Source organism: Eublepharis macularius, chromosome 14 (assembly GCF_028583425.1).
Source record: "Eublepharis macularius isolate TG4126 chromosome 14, MPM_Emac_v1.0, whole genome shotgun sequence".
NCBI lineage: Eukaryota > Metazoa > Chordata > Lepidosauria > Squamata > Eublepharidae > Eublepharis > Eublepharis macularius.
In genome coordinates, this window is record NC_072803.1 from 38604076 (window position 1) to 38622868 (window position 18793).

Consider the following 18793-nt stretch of genomic DNA (forward strand, 5'->3'; position numbering starts at 1 on the left):
GAAACTGGTAACTAGGCCCAGTGGCAGGAAAGGCAATGGTCACATCCCCCAGCCTCACTGCTGAATCACTACCTGCACAGAAGTAAAACAGAATGGCAAACAGCACGGATGCTGTGCTGGCCACAGCCATGCCTGTGGCACCCTGGCAGGGTCCTCAGTCCCACCCCCGTTTGCCAGGAGCCCCCTGAGGCATATGCTGTTCCCAGCCAAATTACCCTTAGCAAACTCTCCAGCAAATGCTCTGCTACTACAACTAGTCGATATGCTGCTGCTGTGGCACAGGGGTCCAGTCTTGCAAGGCAATGGTCCCAAGGTTGCTTGGCCAGCTGGTACACACAGCACAGTGGGGCAGCTTCCAGGCACCCCAAACCAAAGTTGTGCCCTGTCCCCCCACCTGGCGGGCAGCTCCTTGGGAAAGGAGTGTGCTAACAGCCCAGTGTGGGGCTGCAAGCATTCCTGCCCGCCCTCGGGCAGCTCAGCTCTCCCTGGGACACTTTTTTGGGAGTATGCCCCATTGCTTGACACTGGGCAAGGTGCTGGGATGGGCTGGCTCAGGCCACCTCCATACGCATACACTGCTGGCCTCAGTTGTGGGGGCTGGCATGGCTGGGCCAGGGCGGATAGATTCTTACGCCTGCTTGCCTGTCAGGTGTGATCGTCCTTCAGGATGAGCATTCAGAGACGGGCTACCTCTTAGGGTTTTGAAATGAGATGTCAGCCACGCAAGCACGGAGTTTGATCTCCCAAATTGAGTTTTAGTGCTAAGTGCTCTCCAGTAGCACTAAGTGTCCACTCTGTGCCTCTCCTGCCACTAAAGTGCAACGCTGTGCACTGTAAGTGTACATGGCAAAGTCCCCATGCCCTATCTAGTAAGCTATGGGGCATCCTGGCTGGGGTTCATATAGTGTTGGGGGGCAGGGCTGTGATTGGGTGCAGGAGAAGGGGGTTTGGCCACTGCTGGGGTTCTGGCTGTAGTCAGCATCCTGTGCTCTTCTGGGGCGGGGGGCACACCTGTGGGGTGGCACTTGGCCTTTTCCATTGCATGGGTGCCTATGGGCTACATTGTGGCCGAATCCACATTACCTTCGCGCGTCCCGGTGTTGCGCTAAATGTCCGCGAAACACCCGGAAGTATAGAGTCTTTCAAGCGCGATTTCAGAAATCGCGCTTGAAAGACGCTATACTTCCGGGAGTCGGTTTCGTTTTCTCAGCCATGCCGGACGCTCCTCTCGGCTGGTCCGGGAGGAAACGACCGGGCACCCTGACCGGGCGGCTGATCTGCAAGGATTAGCCCCCAGGACTCCCAGGGAGGGAGCCAGGGTCCGGGACGCGGCGGGAAGAACTCCCCGAAATCAATGCGGGGAGGGAATTGCCCGTTTGTCCCTATGGAGGCCGGCAGATGTGCGCGGCGCCTCGAGTGCCGCCGGGCAACGAGAAACGGCAAGTAAAAGAAACAGGCGGAAGCCTGTAAACAAGCGAATCCCTTCTGTTCTACAAGCGTTTGTGAAGGAGAGGTTGATCTGAAGAAGACTCGCTCTTCCCCTTCGTGGAGTTCCAGAATTTTGTTGGCGCCCCCCCCCCCAAAATGGCAGCAAAGAAGCAAAGTCCCGCTCTCGGTAAGTCAATCTCGGCCACCTTGCAGAAAGGGGAGTCGCTCGAAGAATTGGTGCGCAGGGCGGTGGTGGAAGCTATAAAACCCTTTGTTGACAAGCTGAACGAAACTGATCAAAGGGTGGGCTTAATTGAAAGCGAGGTGAAAACCATTAAGGCAGCAGCGGGGGGGGCAGAAAAGTCTGCTCTGGAAAGTGCGTCACTTGTGAAGGCTACAAAAAAGGAGTTGAAGTTGGTGGAGAACCAACTGATCGGGCTACAAGTGGAACGAACGCAGACAATTTTGCGTCTCCAAAACGTGAAAGAGGAGGAAAATGAGGATCTGTGGGATTTGGTCTCGGAACTACTGGCGACACCCGCGAGGACGACTAAAGAAGAGGTTAAAAGCGCCATTTTGGAGGTCCGTCGGGCTTCTTCAAAATATGCAACAAAGCGACAGTTGCCTCGTGAGATCATTATTGACTTTTCAACTAAAAAGATTCGGGACACCATCCTATATAACTCATACAATGCGGATTTGGACTTTATGGGTTTGAAAGTCAAGATTTTGAAGGACGTTCCATTTCTAGTCCGGAAACGGCGTTTTAAATATAAAAAGTTTGCAGCTCTTCTGAGGGACCATGGAATAAAGTACAAATGGTTATTCCCGGAAGGAATATGGTTCAGATATAAAGATCAGGCCTATAAGATATTATCAGAAGATCAACTAAAGGATTTTGAGAATAAAAACCCAGAATTCTGCTGCACCAAGAACGAAGAAAAGGAGGAGCCGGAGGGGGGGGGGGAAGAGGAGAGCATTGCAACAGCAGTTGCACAGAGAGAATTGCGTCCGGGACCCAGAAGGGGGAGGAAAGTTTAATCAGAATTTGAAATGTTTATTCTCTGTATGATTAACCACTCCATCATTATTCTATGGAGCTATTTTTGTATTATGACAGTATGAAGGGAAACATTGAAGTGTAGTGTTTAGTGTTTGTAGTTCATTCCCCCCCCTTTTTCTTTTTCCACTCCCCTTTGTCCCTTCCCTCTTCCCTTTCCTTGTGATAGTCTGGTGTAGTGTTTTGTAGTTATGAAAAATAAAAAAATTTATAAAAAAAAAAAAAGAAAGACGCTATACTTCCGGGTGTTTCGCGGACATTTAGCGCCGCGCGGAGGTAATGTGGATTCGGCCTGTATTTGGGGGGCCTGGAGTTGGGGGGCCTTCCTGGACTGAAGCAGTTTAGGGACCCAACTAATTCCAGTAACCCCCCTGGCTCTATCCCTTTTAATGCTGGCACATGAGCCTACACTGGTGCCACAACAAGGCTGTGCTGGTGACTGGACCGGCATAGTGGCACTGGGCCATTTACACCAGCATATCTCAGATACATGCCAATATAGCACCTACTTGGCTCCCTGTGCACTCCCCCCCCATGTATCACACAGTCAGCAAACTATTTTCACAAGGAAGGCATTTGGATTTGCCCAGCTTCCACATCCCTAAGGAGCAGGTTACTGACACACAAGGTGGGGGGGCGGTGAAAGAGAGAGGACATTTTGGCTTCAAGGTGAAGTGGATCTTGGTCAAGTTAGCCAATCAATTTTTTAAAATAGCAACCCCTAACTCCAAGCATGGCATACTCCTAAAGGGTTACCAAGGCACGGATAACTGTGAAAAATGTTCTTGACTTCCAGGAACTGGCAAACTATCAAATTGTCAAAGTTAGCAACAGGCTACTCCAGGCAAGGTTTCCCATCAAGTCTGGCTCTCTTCTAGTAGGTGATAGCTCAGTTAGCCTAACAGTGGCCCAGAGAGGCTAGAAGCCAAACTGGAGGAGATGCTAGAAGTTCTGTGAATGGAGCTCCCAGTTCTTTTTTTAAATTCTATTGTTAGGTATGATCATGGAGTTTCATGGAGCAAGCAAGGCGAGGGTGTTAAATGCAACACACACACCCTTTCCCCAGCCTGAAATGGCACTAGAGAAGACCACTATTGATTGGCTGTCTTGGGATAAACACAGAGGTACTTGCATTAGAGTTAGGAATGGGGCCATTTCAAAACGCTATGCAGAAAGTCTTAAGTCCTGCCTCCCCTCACACTGTGGTCCCAGTCCAAAATGGGCATGCATGTGCCTGCTGATTGAAAACACAGGCTGCTCTGATCCCAAACTCCTTGCCTCTTCTCTGGTTTGGCCCAAACGATGACCCTTTCCTATGTTTTCAGGTCCTTCCTGGCCATTCCTGCCTCTTCCTGGGTGGATGACTTCATAGACTGGCTGAATCCTATGACCAGCTGTTGCCGCATACATAGATCTGGAGAAAAGGAGGGCCAGTTCTGTTCCTCTACAGAAAGTAAGTTGTTCTGGAGTGGTGCAGGGAAAACATGCAACCTAGAAAGCAAAAGAGTGGGGGAGAGGAAGAAGGCTCTTGGTTCTCCTGAAGGAGATGTAGGTCCAGGCCTTGTTGTGAGTTACCTCCCCTCTTCCTTTGGCAGCGGACCAGTCCTGCTTGCTGAACATGTGCATGAAACACACAAGCGACATCCTCCGGCCTGATGTGGAACAATTCAACAAATTCCTGCCCTGGTTTCTCAATGACATCCCTAACCTCAAATGTCCCAAAGGGTGAGTGAAAGCTGCCTAATGGATTGGGCCAACAGGGCATGGTCTGCTGTTCCCACAACTAAATCCACTCCCATGTACAGTTGGAACATCTGAGAGAAGATAGTGCAGTATGATATTGAGAAAATCCGCTTCCATGAGCTCTGATGTTGTGCCTGGCTAAACATTTTCTGAAATACTATCATGACCCAGAAAGCATATTTCCACATTTAGAAGGTATGAAGGTGAACCTTGCAACTATATCCCCAAATGATGCTATTTTACTGGACAGTGGCAATAAGGGTCATTTCAAGCCCTGTTCAGAGTTGGGACCATATGGCTTTTCCAAGCTTGCCAGTTAGTTTCATGAAAGGCAGTGCAAAGCAACTTCTGCCATACAAAATGCCTCCATAGCTTTGCTATGGACGGAAGTCATCAGTAACCCTCTATGGTGGGCATTGGTATTTCTCTTGTTTGATTATGTGCTCAGGGAACAGCCACTCATTATAACTGCCTCCTTCAGCTGTGGAAAGGCCACAGCTTGGCTCCATGCTAGCTGAACTTGGGTTTGGGCTTGGACGGGCTGGGCTGCTTGTGTGTTGCTTTCTGGGGAGGGACGGAGCTTTTTGTCCCGTTTTTTTTTTTGTAACTGAGATTCAGTCTAGAGAATTGGACCATTGGTGTAAACAGCTGATAATTGTCATGTGTATTCTCCTCTAGAGGAGATGGCATTCTCGGCATGCTCTTTTTCTGCACTGTTCAATGACAGAACAGTTCCATATTTCTGTTCCTCCTTTACTCACCCCATTCCTGTCTTATCTTTGTAGGGGCCGTGGTGCCTATGATACATCAGTACGTTTTGGGTCAGATGGAGAAATCCAAGGTAAGTAGCACCTCTTTTTCTGAGGTTACTTAGAGCAAAACATGTCATGTGGGAATGAACAGTTGCCCCTAGGAGGGCCCTGATTTTCTCATCTTATAGAGAGGTGCACAGATGGGATGCAATTTCATTTTGTTAGCATAAATTTGGGGGTGGCAATGTCATTTCAACTGCTTTTTCATGTAGAACGATCTTGGACACTCAGCATTGACCCTTGTAGAGATTTCCATTTGGGAGCATTGTCAGTTCAACAAGAGTTTCTGGTTTCCCACAGCTTCCCGGTTCATGGCCTATCACATACCCCTCAAAAGCTCACAAGACTACACGGCGGCACTGAAGGCTGCACGGGAGTTGTCAGACAACATCACAGCCAGCATGCGGAAAGTACCAGGCACGGATCCCACTTTTCGAGTCTTCCCATACACGTAAGACAACATGAGACACTGTGGGAAGAGGAGTGTGTGTGTGCATATGTGCATGTGTGTGCTCGAGCACTTGATAAGGAATTGAGAGGTCTGTAAAACATGGGCTGTTGCATCCCATGGCTGGAAGGGAACTCCAGAACACCGTAGCTGGAAGGTTAGGTTCTACTTATTAAATAAGTGTGCCACAGCCAGTGAGCGAAAGGGCAAAAAGTGTTCTATACAGTTCAAGGAAGGCATAATCCCAACATCTGTAATGAATGGGTCATAAGAACATAACAGCAACAGCGCTGAATCAGGCCAGCTGTCCTTCTGCTTCAGCATCCTGTTTTACACAGTGGCCAACTAGATGCCACTGAAATTTCCATGCATGGCCCTCCCTGTTGTCATTCTGCAACAAAGGGTTACTGCCTCTGGCCACTGAGGCTCCATTGAGTCATTGTGACTAATAGCTGCTGATGGGCTTATTCCCATGAATTTCTTGTCTAATCCCCTTTTAAAGCACAACAAAGCCAGCAATGGTGAGGGGCGGGGGCAAACAGGTTTCTTCCCTTGTGAGGCAGCAGCAAAGTTGGTTTCTGTGCTCCAGGACTTCTTTGAGCCTCTCTTTCTGCAGGATCACCTATGTCTTTTTTGAGCAGTACATGACCATTGCCGTGGCAGGCATCACCAACATGGTCCTCTGTCTGGTGCCCACCTTCATTGTGTGCTATGTCCTGTTGGGCATGGACTTACGGTCAGGCTTTATCAACTTGCTCACCATCATCATGATTGTGGTGGACACTGTGGGAGCCATGACGTTGTGGGGGATCTCGTACAATGCCATCTCTCTCATCAACCTGGTGACGGTAAGCCGTGCTTGGATCTATGAGGTGTTGCTCGGGGGGGGGGGGGCACGGCAGCAGAGTTTTGGTTTAGATGCGGTTGCCAACTCCAGTTTGGGAAATTCCTGGAGATTTGAGGATGTGCTGTGGGAGGGTAGAGTTTGGAGAGGGAACACAGCAGGGACGTGTGATGCCATAAATTCCACCCTCCAAAGCTGAAATTTCTTCCAGAGGAACTGAGCCCTGTAGTCTGAAGATCAGTTGTAATTCCAGGAGGGTTTGGTAAGCCTAGGCTCAGGAGGGTAGCACTGCTGGATGCCTTCCAGCTGCATACTACCGGGATACTTGTGGAGCTCCGAAATGTCTGGTGTTGAAATAGGATTCAAACCTGTGGCTTGCTGGTCCCTTTGTGTTTAGAATTCTACACACACATTCTCTTCCACAAGCAACAGTTCAGTCTGAAGTGAGGCATATCAAAGAGCCAATGTGACATAGAGGTTACAGTGAAGGATGAGGGTCAGGAAGACTGTTTCAAATTTTCGCTTCACTATACTGACTTTGGGCTAGTTGGTATTTTTCAGCCTAAGCAACTCACAGGGTTGTTCTGAGAATTAATTTGGGGTGGGGACAGGCACCCCTGCCCAGAGTTCTTTGGATGAAATGGAGGATATAAATCTCACAAATGCTCTTATTTGCATACATTACCAATTCACAAATCATTCAGACATATCTGCCTTCCAAACTTTGGAATGCTTTTGTTTCTTGGGATTGTTCTTTCTTATTTAGAATTCTGGAAGTGGGAGATACTATAATGCTACAGGTATGTCGGTGGGGACCAGAAGGGCTACTGAAGCATGGAAAGCAGCAGAAATTTCAGCAAAGCAAAGAAGTCTGCTCAACTGCCGTGCATTCAAAAGCGAGTTTCCTGTAATGAGAAACTTTCATGTTTGATTATTTTATTTTATTGCATTATTATAGCCCACCTGTCTGACAGGGCATTTTTTTTAAAAAAATGAACTAGAAACAACCAGGATGTAAGTTTATTTTTTAGAATTCTAGAGAAATTGCTAAAAAGTAGTCATTGTTGTTGCAAGATTTCTAGGCATCCAGCCTGGGGCTCTTCTTCACTGTCAACGCTGGTACTTGGGCAACTGAGCTGCTTTCATTGGCATAGCAGCCTGAAGGTTTCTGCTGCTGTGCCAGAGCTGCCAGCAGCAGGCAACGGGCAGGCAGGCTCTCTTCCTCCCTTTTCTTCAGTTTTGTCCAGTCGTGACTATTTCCTTTATAAATATATTGTTGAAATGTAGCTCATGGCAGGACTCCCCATCTGTTCAGGGCAAAAGGAAGGAGCAGGTACATCAGCGGGCAATGACCGTCAAGCCCTGTCAAAGTGGGTTTGCTGCAGATATTGTGCAGAACTTGTTACAGTCTCTTGGCATGCTGAATCACACACATTTTAAATAAAACAACTCAGTAGAGACTTCTTGCTAACCGTTCCATTTTCTTCCCAGGCTGTGGGCATTTCAGTGGAGTTTGTATCCCACATCACCCGCTCCTTTGCCATCAGCACTGGGCACACCAAGCTAGAAAGGGCCAGAGAGGCTACCATTAATATGGGCAGTGCGGTGAGTACAGTAGAGGAAGCCAATGTGGGAGGTCAGTTGGGCAGTACTGTCATTCCTAGAGTATACTGGGTATTGGGGTGCTACTAGAGGATATGTGTAGGAAGGGAGAGAGACCAAACCCTCATAACTGCTGACCGTGGTAGTTTCTTCATCTGATCAGTTGTCATGGCCTCTCAGCACACTCACTGCCACCCTTCTCCACCGCAGTGGAGCTAAAGTCCTGGCCCTGATCTGGCCACATTTTCTCTTAACTTATGGCTGGGAAAGCCCTCCAAGGGCCCTGTCTAATAGAGCTCCTTTCCTTTTCTAGTAGATGGGTCATCTGATGGGAAAGCTATTTAGCTTTTGTTACCAGAACTGCTCTTTTATTATAATGGGGAATTAGCTGCAGCAGTCTGTAACTATTAATATTAAGCGAGGATCATAACCTATGTTTACGGAGGTCCCGATCCCAGACACTCTAGTGAAAAAAAGAGGCAGACAAGGAGTAAGGTCCAAACACGTGTATTGAGTGTAGCGTAAGCCTAACTTGCACAATCATACAAAGAACATACAAGGTCTAAGAAATATAGCGTAGGAAATACAGAGACATTCGCATTAGCTGGTTCCCAACGATGATCGGGGGAATACTCACTTATCCTGAAGCGAAGCAGAGACACAACAGCGAGGTGGCCCAATGCCGGCACTGGGACCACAGACGGACAGCAAGGAAGTCTGGATAGGGATGGCCTAGGCACCGAGTGGTCTGAGAGACCAGCTTAAATACCCCAAAACGTACCCTGGGGCTGGTGCTGTACTTGGTGGTTCTCACAGATTAAAACAAAGGGTCTAATGGGCTACTGAATGGCTTGGATGGGCCACTTTGGTGATCAGATTGTGATAAGTGACACCTCAGGAAGAGGGGACAAAAGAGGGAGGGGGAAATCCAAGTGGGCTGAAAGGATGTTCCAGCGGACAGGGCTTGTCCTGATGTCATCAGCTTTGGAATGCGGAGGTTTCTTTGAGATGCATTCTCTAAGTGCTTGGGATGGTCGGCACTTAGTTCTTCTCCGGGGCGGCTCCTAAGATATGCAGAGCGGGGCGAGGGGCTCTCGCTGCGGACGTGGTGTGCCCGCTTCGCCGAAATGGCTTCTCAAAGCAGTCTTCTTCCCAGGGTCTTCTGGCTGCCTGAGAACATGGATGCCGGCTGGGCATAGCTGGGGCTGGATAGCAGGCTGCCCGGTAGCGAGGGCAAGCTCGGCGACCGGCCCGCGGGAGGCTCCAGGCGGGGACTGACTAGGGAGCGCCTAGCCAGGCTCGCTGGAGGTTTCCCCGGCTGGCGCCCGGCTGCTAGCAGCGGCTTGGGCCCATATGAGGCAGGCTTCTATGGAGGCAGCGGGAACAACACTTTAAAACACAGTCCAAAGCAGGGAACAGGCATGGTCCGTGGCGGATGGCAAAGCAGGCACGGGGAACACAGTCCAAACGCACACTGGGAAGTCCAGACACAGGTCAGGGCAGGGCTGCCCAGAAAGAGAGTCCTTTTGTGCAGTTAACCAAACATGGAGTCAGTGAACTACACAGTCTATAGCGGCAGCAAGGTAATTGACACGCAGGCAGGAAACTGACACGTGTATCAGAGCACACACGTGCAGAGCAGTCTTTGGTGCAGCAGTGAAACAGTAATGCAGGAAACTTTAACACCGTTCATAGCAGGCTTCAAAGCAGGGGAGGGGGCCTACTTGGCAACAATTCCCCCCCTCGGAGACCCCGGGACGTCAGGCGCGCGGGTCTCCGAACTTGACTTCAAAGGCGAGGTGGTCGGCAATGTCCGGTGGTCGAGCTTCGAGCGAAGAAGGAGTGGGAAGGGAAGGAGGGGGAGGCGTCACTCAAAAATTTAGTTTGGAGAACCACCTAACCGAATAAGTGCAATTTAGATCAGCCAATGGGCTGCAGGTCTCTGGGTTCACACCAGGGGGTGTGCTAAGTGCAACCGTCAGAATAAATAGTAATAGTTCATAGTAATAGGCAGCAATGACCAATTCATGCATATAAATAGCAATAATTCATAATTGTGTACATTGATTAATTCATGGATGGAGGTAATTCATACGGAATTCATGATGGGTTAAAAGCACTAAAAACCAGGAGCAATTCATATACATGGATTAATTCATAGACATCAGATTAAAAGCAAAGGCAATTCATGGATACAATTCATGAATGTAGGATTAAAAGCAATTCATACAAGGTAAAGTGAAATGTGCAAGCAAGGCATAATTCATTGGGGGTAGGCTAATTCATAAATGGTTAAAATCATAGATACATAGATACATAGGGTTTAAAATGATAATTCAGGAAGTTAAAACCGATTTCATAGATGATAGCAGCAATAGTAAAAGCAAGTGCGGAGAAATAATTCATGAGGGGGGGGGAGCGACGGAAGGGCTCATGGGGGACAGAAAAATAAACTCTGCAATTAAAAGACCAACTCATGCGGCCAGATTAAAACCAAATTCATAGAGCTTAAAAATCCGAAATAAAATAACCTTTAAAAGAGACTGCTCAGGAGAAGTCCCGGATAAAACCCAATTCATAAGATGATAAGATAGGCTAGAATTACCTCGGCGGAGGGAGTCAGGTTAAAAAGGCAATCCATAAAGTTAAAATCAAATTCCTAGGGATAAAGCTCATGGGCGCACTTGCCATAGATAGAGAGAGGGACTAGTTCGGGGCTAAATTCATGGGAGTTAAAATTCATAAAAGCAATGGAAGGAAATTCATAAAACCATAGAGTAACAAAGATCACAGGCGGCTCAGTCCACAGTACAGCTGCTGGACTGGGTTGCATATATACAGGAACAAGCAAACTTAGTCCATGTGTCCCAAAACACACTTCCACCCCCCCTTGCTGTCTGTGTCAATCCGCAGAGCAGGGTCGGCAGGCGGCGAGAAGGGCTTCAGGCACACAGTTCTAGTCCTCATGGAGGTAGTGCCGCTGGCGGTCGTTTGGAGACGGGCCGCGGGCTGGGAGGCAGAGTAATAGGTCCCCCCCTAGTCCACAAGAGGGCCTCGGAGCGGTGTCCAGCAGCAAAGCGTCCATGGGGCCGGTGCAGGATTCATACACATAATAAACATAATCATAGTTCATACCGGCACAAGCAATAAAACAAACAAGGGTTAAAGGAGGGCGCCAAGAATCACCATTAGGGCAAGAGTGGGTCTGGATTGTAATGATCCAGACGGTAGGACAGCTGGAGTTGCTGGAGCTGTCGGCGGCTCCAACAGCCCAGATAAAGCAGTGAGGCACATAACAAAACTTGAAAGGCCAAAATAACGATGATTGGGTGCAAAGCCAAATTGTAAATCCCAGTGGCAGTGGGGCTCCAGCCAAAGAGGGTTTCCCACCACGAGTGCTCACCGGTGGTCTTAATCCGCTGGGCCAGATCCAAAATCTCCTTTCCGTTGTGGGACACAACCAAAGCAGTAGTGTCCCCGTCCCTCTGGATGCTCTGGAGGGTGCGGTGGAGCTGCGGGTGGGCCAGGAGCTCGTGGATTAATTCCAGACCGATGCCAAGGGCGACAGGCTTCACATAACGATAGATGGAGGGTGCCACCAGGATCTCTTCTTGGGTCCAGACCGGTACCGTGTAAGTGAAGTCGCAGGCTGCTACCGAAGACAGGTTACAGAAGCAGCGGTTGACTCCCGGGATCACGGGCTTCAGCTGGAACGAGTTCAGGATCACAAAATCGCAGGCCGTTCGCACGCAGGCACATCCTTTCCCAAGATAGACCACAGCGGAGCTGTTCTCCCGGACGACCTCGAAAGGGCATTCGTTGAGGGCGTCGACTTGCGGGGCTACACAGGGGTGATGAGGTGCAAAGGCTTGGTCCTGGCAAATGAAGCCGGTCTGGTCTCGATGCTGGCACCCTTGTAGGCTGACGAGCTGCCATCCGGTCGGGGTGAAGCGGGCCCAATGGTCGGGGTGGCGGGCGTAGAGGACTTCGGTGTTGCTGACTTGGAGTCCCAGAGGCACGACTGGATACACGTGGAATGACTCGTGCGCACTGGCCGTTAATAAAAATAATTTAAGCTCCTGGGTGGTCGGTGAGAATGAGGAATTTACGAGAGACCACCAGGATTCAAGCTCCAGTTCTATGGGTGACAATTTGGGCATAATCAATCTTTTAATTTCCAGGGGCAAATGCCCGTCCGTGGCTTGCCGAATTAGCCCCATGGCCACAGCCTGATTTAATTGTTGGGCTTGCATACATGCCATGGCTATTGACATGTTGCGTTCCAAAGACTGTGTCCCTTTGAGCAGCAGAGAAAAATCTCTTTCAATTTGACTCTCCCAGTTAACTAAAATGGAGCTGATCTCGTGTTGCCCATTCGAAATGGAATTTAGGGACTGCACCACCGGTTTACCTAAGTCGGAGATGCTAGTCGTGACATGGGCAAACTTATTAGCAAGAGTCTCAATGTTGACCGAATCCATGATTGCTAAGCCTCCGGCTGCAGGAGCAGTCCAGTCGGCAATGCTTCGTCTGGCACGCGAGAGAGAGGGGGAGGGATCGATCCACAGTTGTAGCCATGCATTCCAACCCTTGCTACCGGCCTCCAGATAGGGAGCGCACTGCGGCAGCCTCTGGGTTGCATTTAGCTCAGCTAAGTCTATGCGGATCTCTTTTAAAGACATTTGCGGGCGGACTAGAACTCTCTCTCGAATGTCAGTTTTCAAAACATGGGAGCCCACTATATGCGTGCCGCCTTGGCTTAACTGCTTATTGCTAACAATCAAAGGGTCAATTTGGATGGTGTGGGTCTCCTGGGTCCGGATCAGCAAGGAATAATTGCCTGGTTCGTGAGTCAAATTTACAAAGAGCAGCCCAAGCCGGTGAAATTTCTCTACTAGGGGCTTGGTTTGGCATTCGGGCGTCTGTTGAACCAGAATCCAATCGGGTGGGCCATGTTTGGCTAGGTCTTCCTCTTTTACAATCCAGGTCAGGTTCTCCCAGCGTTCTATAGCAAAGGAGAGAGCTGTGCCTGAAGGGGGCGTGATAGTGACTGATGCAGGTTCAATGGTAGTGGTGCCTAGTAGGATGGTCATTCTAAAGGGGTCTCCTGCCTTCCATACTGCGGCCGACACTAAAACAACTTCACAGTATGGTCCGAAAGCCTCAGTGACAAATGGCGAGGTTTCGAAGTTGGCAGGGGTGGTATATTTGTCTACCACCGGGACTGCGGTGGGGGCTGGCCTGATACGGGGAAGAAACATACAAGGAATCGGAGCAAGTGGTGACACTGTGTCAGTAGGCGAGTAACACACTAGCTCTTGGGACAGAGTTTTTACTCCTACACATAAAATAACAAGCTCTGGGGGTCGGATCCACTGCTCTTCGCAACCGCGGAAGTTTGTGCGAGCCGTGGGGGTGGTCATATTGCTCTGCTGCACAACTTTGCAGACCATCATTTCATTTCCTGCCAGGGTATTAATACATCTCCAGTGGGGGTAGGGCATTAATTCGGACGGGCGTCCCTCTATTAGGGTGCCCGCCAACACGAGCAAACACAGAGTAGCCAGGTGCCTCATCTCCTGGCCTTCCTTTCCTTTCTGTAGTGAAAATATCCTGGGGAGACCTGCGGATATAAGTACAGGTTCCCTGAGTTTATTGCAGCAAAAAAATGAATAAAGCGGAATGGGGGAAAAGGGAGGGTGTATTTCTGCCAGCACTGTCTATTAGGTGGGGCTCGAACGAGAAGTCCCAGAGCACTAAGCGAGCCTTCCAGCTTGTTGCTCTGGGGAACTCCTGTGCGAAGGTTTCTTTCTAAGGCGTGTATATTTCAGAGGGGAAACGTCTTTACGTCGAGCAAGGGTCGGCTGTGCGTTAGGCGGGATTATGCAAACTCGCCCCAGGGGTCCCTGGGTGCCTGGACTATGTGGCCTTCATGTGCCCCTTGCTCGGTGGCGGGCTATTTTTATTTTGCGGGCTGAGAGCTATCGGTCCGGCTCGGCCTGGCCTTGCCGTTTTAAAATGGAAAAAAACTAAAGAGCGGCTTCCAGCAACTATAAGGGTTGCTGCAGACGGGGGCCCTCGGTTTAATTTTTCAAAAATAGGCCTTCGTCATATGTTTGCAGGACTAGCAATTTTTGGAGGGGACTCCCTCGGGAGGCCCCATCTTCTAGTTAAAAGAAAAAAAGATACATCGGGCAAAAAGGAAAAATACACTGAGCAAAAGAAAAATGCACTGAGCAAAAAGAAAAAATACACGGAGCTAGAGGCATACGGGTGTGGGGTACTTTCGGGTTGCTCTCACTTGGAAGGCCTGGCATGGCTTCATTATAACTTCAACATGTCTCCCCCCCTTCTTTTCCCTTGTACGGTACGGGCAAGGGAAAAGATTACGTGGGGCGGGCGGCTGCTGGCGGAAAGGGCCGAAATGGGGCCGAGGGCGCTCGGCGGCGTTTATCGAGAAGCGGCGGAGGCGGCCGAGATCTGCCGGCGCCACTGAGTCTGGGTGAATCGGGGGTCATCTTGGCGCAGGGGATCCTGGCTATGTAAATGAGGTACGCTGCCCCTTGTGCGTGGCGAACGCACCCCAATAACACATTCCAGAGGTAACATATTTACAAAATACTGGCGGGTCTTTTACTTTTGCACTAAAGCGTACTGGCTGGTGGCGCCGTACAGCAACTCACCATGACGAATATGAACATTAGTAAAAGAGGGATATTGGGCTATCTGGGGATCCTTTTCCAGGGGAGGCACGGCCCTCAAAGCCAAAGCCGACCATCATGCGAAAGCGTGGGTCTGGCAGGTGAGACCCCGAATCTACGTAGATGCGGGATCTTCATCAGCACGGCGGGTGATATATTTTCGAATACAGGGATCACCTTATTTGGTGGTTCCACTATGTTCAAAAGAATGTATGCACCTCTGGGCTAAAGCCTCTCCAACCACCTTCACACACAGCAAATCTCTTTTGCCTGTGCAATTTTTTCCGAACATGCGGCTTACAATCCAATCAAGAATCACTTTCTGTGGTGGTCCTATTTGGCTTTGATTGCCGTGTCTTCTCCTAAGGGTCCCAACTGTGGGGCCCGCCTAATGAAGTTAAAGAATAGAACTGGAAAAACTCTTGACCCTCACACTTACATCTACATATTCTACTGTTTCTTTTATACTAAAGCTACAAAGGTCTGGTCTAAGGGGACACACGGTATCTCTGGCCCAGGGTGGAGGGATATCTGGCGAATCACTGGGCAGAGGGGGGCTGGGCTGGTGGTGGCTCCCCCAGGGTCGTACACAGGAGGGGCGGTTTGGAGCGGCTTCCCTTTCCATTCTTTTAATTGAGAGGCGTGAAAGTATTTTAGCCAGGTTCCTCCTGTTTTTCTCTGGATGGCTACCTGATAGACGGCTGGGGAGACTCTTTTTGTGATAGGGACTGGGCCTTGCCATTTGGCTGCTAGCGAATGCGCCTTTTGCGAAAACTTCCTGTACAGAACGAGCTGTCCTTCTTCCCACTGCCTGGGATTCCTGACCCATCCTAGTTTGCGGTCCATATCTTTCTGAGCTGTGCCCAACCTCTGGGCCACTTGCATGTGGACGGCGTGTATGGATGAGAACAGATCCTGGACCCAAGCGTCATTAATCACTACGGGCTGCATATCGGAAGGGAGCTGCGTATCTAGCCAGAAGGCTTCCGGGAGCTGCATTCTTCGCCCTGTCATAACCATATGGGGTGTTAGCCCGTGAACTGCGGTAGTGCCTCTAATGGCCATTAGGATTATGGGGAGTTTTTCATCCCAGTCTCTCCCGGAGGAGCGAACCATCTTGCGGAGAGCCTCCTTGAGGGTCCGGTTGGTTCTTTCTATTGCGCCTGAAGCTTGAGGGTGGCCTGCTATGTGGAAGCGTTGCTGGATGCCCAGTGCTTTACAAAGCTCCTGTGTTACTTCTCCGATGAAGTGTGAGCCTAAATCAGAGTCCATGACTCTCACAATGCCCCATCTTGAAAAAACATTATTAAACAGTAGTTTGGCTGTGGTGGCTGCATTGTTGCGCTTGCACGGAAACGCTTCGATCCATTTGCTAAAGGGGTCTATGACAGTGAGGCAGTAGCGATTGCCGCGAGCAGTGGGGGGAAGGGGGCCAATAAAGTCAATCTGTATGCGAGCCCAGGGTCCATCAATTCTCTGATGCTGGAGGGGAGCTCTAGGTCCGGTGGGGTCTGCATTGACCATCGCGCAGGACAGACAGTTGTCCACCCATTGCGCTACTTCGGTGCGCATGCCAGGCCACCAACCAACCTCTTTTACCCTTTCCAGAGTCAGATCCTTGCCTCGGTGTCCCTGCTCGTGGACAAACTGAATTAAGTCAGCCCTAACTTCCAATGGCACTACCCAATGGCGTTCGCCGGCTGCATCTACTGCCCAGACTATGCCTTCCTCTTCTCTGATCATGAGTTTCCCTGTCTGATCCCTTCCTGCGGCTAGGAGGTCAGTTATTTCTGGGTCAGATAGTTGCAGTTGTGCTAGGTCTAGTGTTCCTGCGGTTCCCTGAGCTTGGCTGCGGGCTTGTGCTCGAGTGGTGACAGGGCGGAGGGGACAATCGGTGGCCGATTCCGGTAGGGGAGCATTTTCAGTGGCGGCTGCCTTGGCTGCAAGGTCTGCCTGGTCATTCCAGTAAGCGGTCTCTGAGTTCGTCTTCTGGTGTCCCTTGACATGGGTCACCTGCGTTGGGCCTGAGCGGGACTGGAGGAGTGCTGCTACCTGCTGCCATAGCTGTAGGTGGGCTACGGGTTTCCCATCGCTGGCTCTCCACCCCTGATTCTGCCACACCGGGAGCCAGACCGTGGCGGCTTTGGCCGTCCAATCCGAGTCTGTGTAAATGGCAAGTGGGCTTTCTGGGGGCTCAAACTCAAGCACTGCCAGAAGCGCTTGCACCTCAGCCGCTTGGCTGGAATGGGGGCGGGCTGGACCTTTGAGAGTATGGGCGTCGCTCACTCGCACGGCGCCGTAGCCTGTCCGAGGGGAGCCCCCAACGTGAAAGGAGGAGCCGTCACAGAACCAGCATGTGAAGCCGTCCTGTCGGGCTTCCTCTAGCGGGACTCCCCAAGTAACTGGCCAGACAACCTGTGGTGGCGGGTCCAGGGGGCACTCGTGCTCGGTCCCGGTTACCAATAGGCCATAGGGGGCTGGTGGCTCAGTGGTTTCCTTTTTGAATTCTACTCCGCGGTTGACCAGGGCCAGGGTCCACTGTGCTATGCGGGCGTTTGAAACTTGTCCATCTTGTATTTTTCCCGACAGGATATATTTGAGGGGCGTGTGAGTGGTTTGAACTATTGTACGTGAACCTCCTATGATAAATTCCCAATGGGTCAGACTCCAAACTAGAGCAAGGCATGTCTTCTCGCATGGGCTAAACTTAGCTTCTACTGCGGTTAGGTTGCGAGAGGCATAGGCTACTACTCTAGCGGTTCCCGCTTGCTGCTGGGTGAGCGTGGCTCCTATGCTCTTGTCTGATACTGCTAACTGGATAAAGAATGGCTGAGTTACATCTGGATGGGCTAGGGCCGGGGCTGCGGCCAGGCTGCGCTTTAGCTCGGCTAAGGCTGTCTGTTGCTCCGGTCCCCACTCCCAGGGGGTGTTCTTCTTGAGGAGAGCATAAAGGGGGCGAGCTTTGTCTGCAAAGGACTCAATGAAGTCTCGGGAAAAGTTAAAAGTTCCTAAAAGAGCTCTGAGGGAGGGGACATCGGTGGGTGCAGGCAGCTTGGAAATGACCTCCATTCGCTGGGCGTCCGGGGTGCGACCCTCGGGTCCCAGGGTCAGACCCAGGTACTTGACGCTGGTCTGAACCAATTGGGCCTTTTCCCTGCTTGCCTTGAACCCAGTCTCGCGGAGGAGTTCCAGGACTTCCCTGGTGATTTGGCGGGCTAATTCTTCCGTGGGGGCGTGGACTAAAATGTCATCCACGTAGCTCAGTACGTGGGGCCTCGAGGAGGGTTGGAGGCGTTCCCACATCTGAACTACATGGGCATGACAAATGCTGGGGCTGGAGTGGAATCCCTGGGGTGTCCGCTTGAATGCGTATTGCTGGCCGCGGAAAGTGAACGCGAACTTGTACCAGCAAGACTCATGCAACCGGATAGAATGGAAAGCGTTGGCCAGGTCTATGACCGAGTAGAACCGGGACCCAGCGGCAATGGCCGTCAGGATCTCATTGTACTTGGCCACAACCGGGGCAACTGGAGGGGTGGTGGCATTCAGGGCACGGAAGTCGACCGTCATTCTCCAGGTCACTCCATCTGCTTTCAGAACTGGCCACAGTGGGGCGTTGCAGATGGACTGCATCGGGAGTATGACGTCCCACTCAAGGAGTCCTTCTATAGTCTTGGCTATCCCTGCCTCAGCTTCCGCTGGGTACTTGTACTGTCTTTGGGGAGGGGGGTCCTTTCCTTCAATCAGGACGCAGGCGCCCTTCACTATCCCACACTCGGCTTTATCTGTCACCCACACTTCGGGAAAGTCCTGAACCCAGGGGTCTCCTGTGATGGGGGCGAGAGGAAGGGGGGCCTTGAGGGCTGCGCATCGATGGACTGCATTAACAAAGTCTGGGACTCCCGGGATGCGCCACAGGAGCCCGTTCGCTAAGTCAATGGTCAGTCCCTCGGCACGGAAAAATGGCATGCCCAAAAGTCCATCATCTTCTCCCCGGTTTGCGCATGCCGAAATCCGGGTGGCCAGGCTCCCAACGGAGAGGGGGATATCCTGCCAGACCGGGAATTCCTGCGTGCCGCCTCCAAAACCGGCGAGCTGCATGGTTGTGGGGGTCTGAGTTCCCTTTGTGACAAAGGTGGGCCGGAGTATATTAAG

At 50.8% G+C, this 18793-nt stretch overlaps 1 protein-coding gene across 2 annotated transcripts in view; it reads left to right on the forward strand.

Moving 5' to 3' along the window:
* The window catches only part of NPC1L1 (NPC1 like intracellular cholesterol transporter 1), a 44501-nt gene that overhangs the window by 18597 nt on the left and 7111 nt on the right, over positions 1-18793 (forward strand). Inside the window, exons 12-17 of one of the 2 annotated variants that reach the window (XM_054997765.1) lie at positions 3814-3941; positions 4084-4213; positions 5017-5072; positions 5344-5494; positions 6108-6339; positions 7827-7940. In XM_054997765.1, the coding sequence (XP_054853740.1) occupies positions 3814-3941; positions 4084-4213; positions 5017-5072; positions 5344-5494; positions 6108-6339; positions 7827-7940 (811 nt within the window). The remainder of the gene's footprint in view (positions 1-3813; positions 3942-4083; positions 4214-5016; positions 5073-5343; positions 5495-6107; positions 6340-7826; positions 7941-18793) is intronic. The other variant, XM_054997766.1, reaches the window with a different exon arrangement.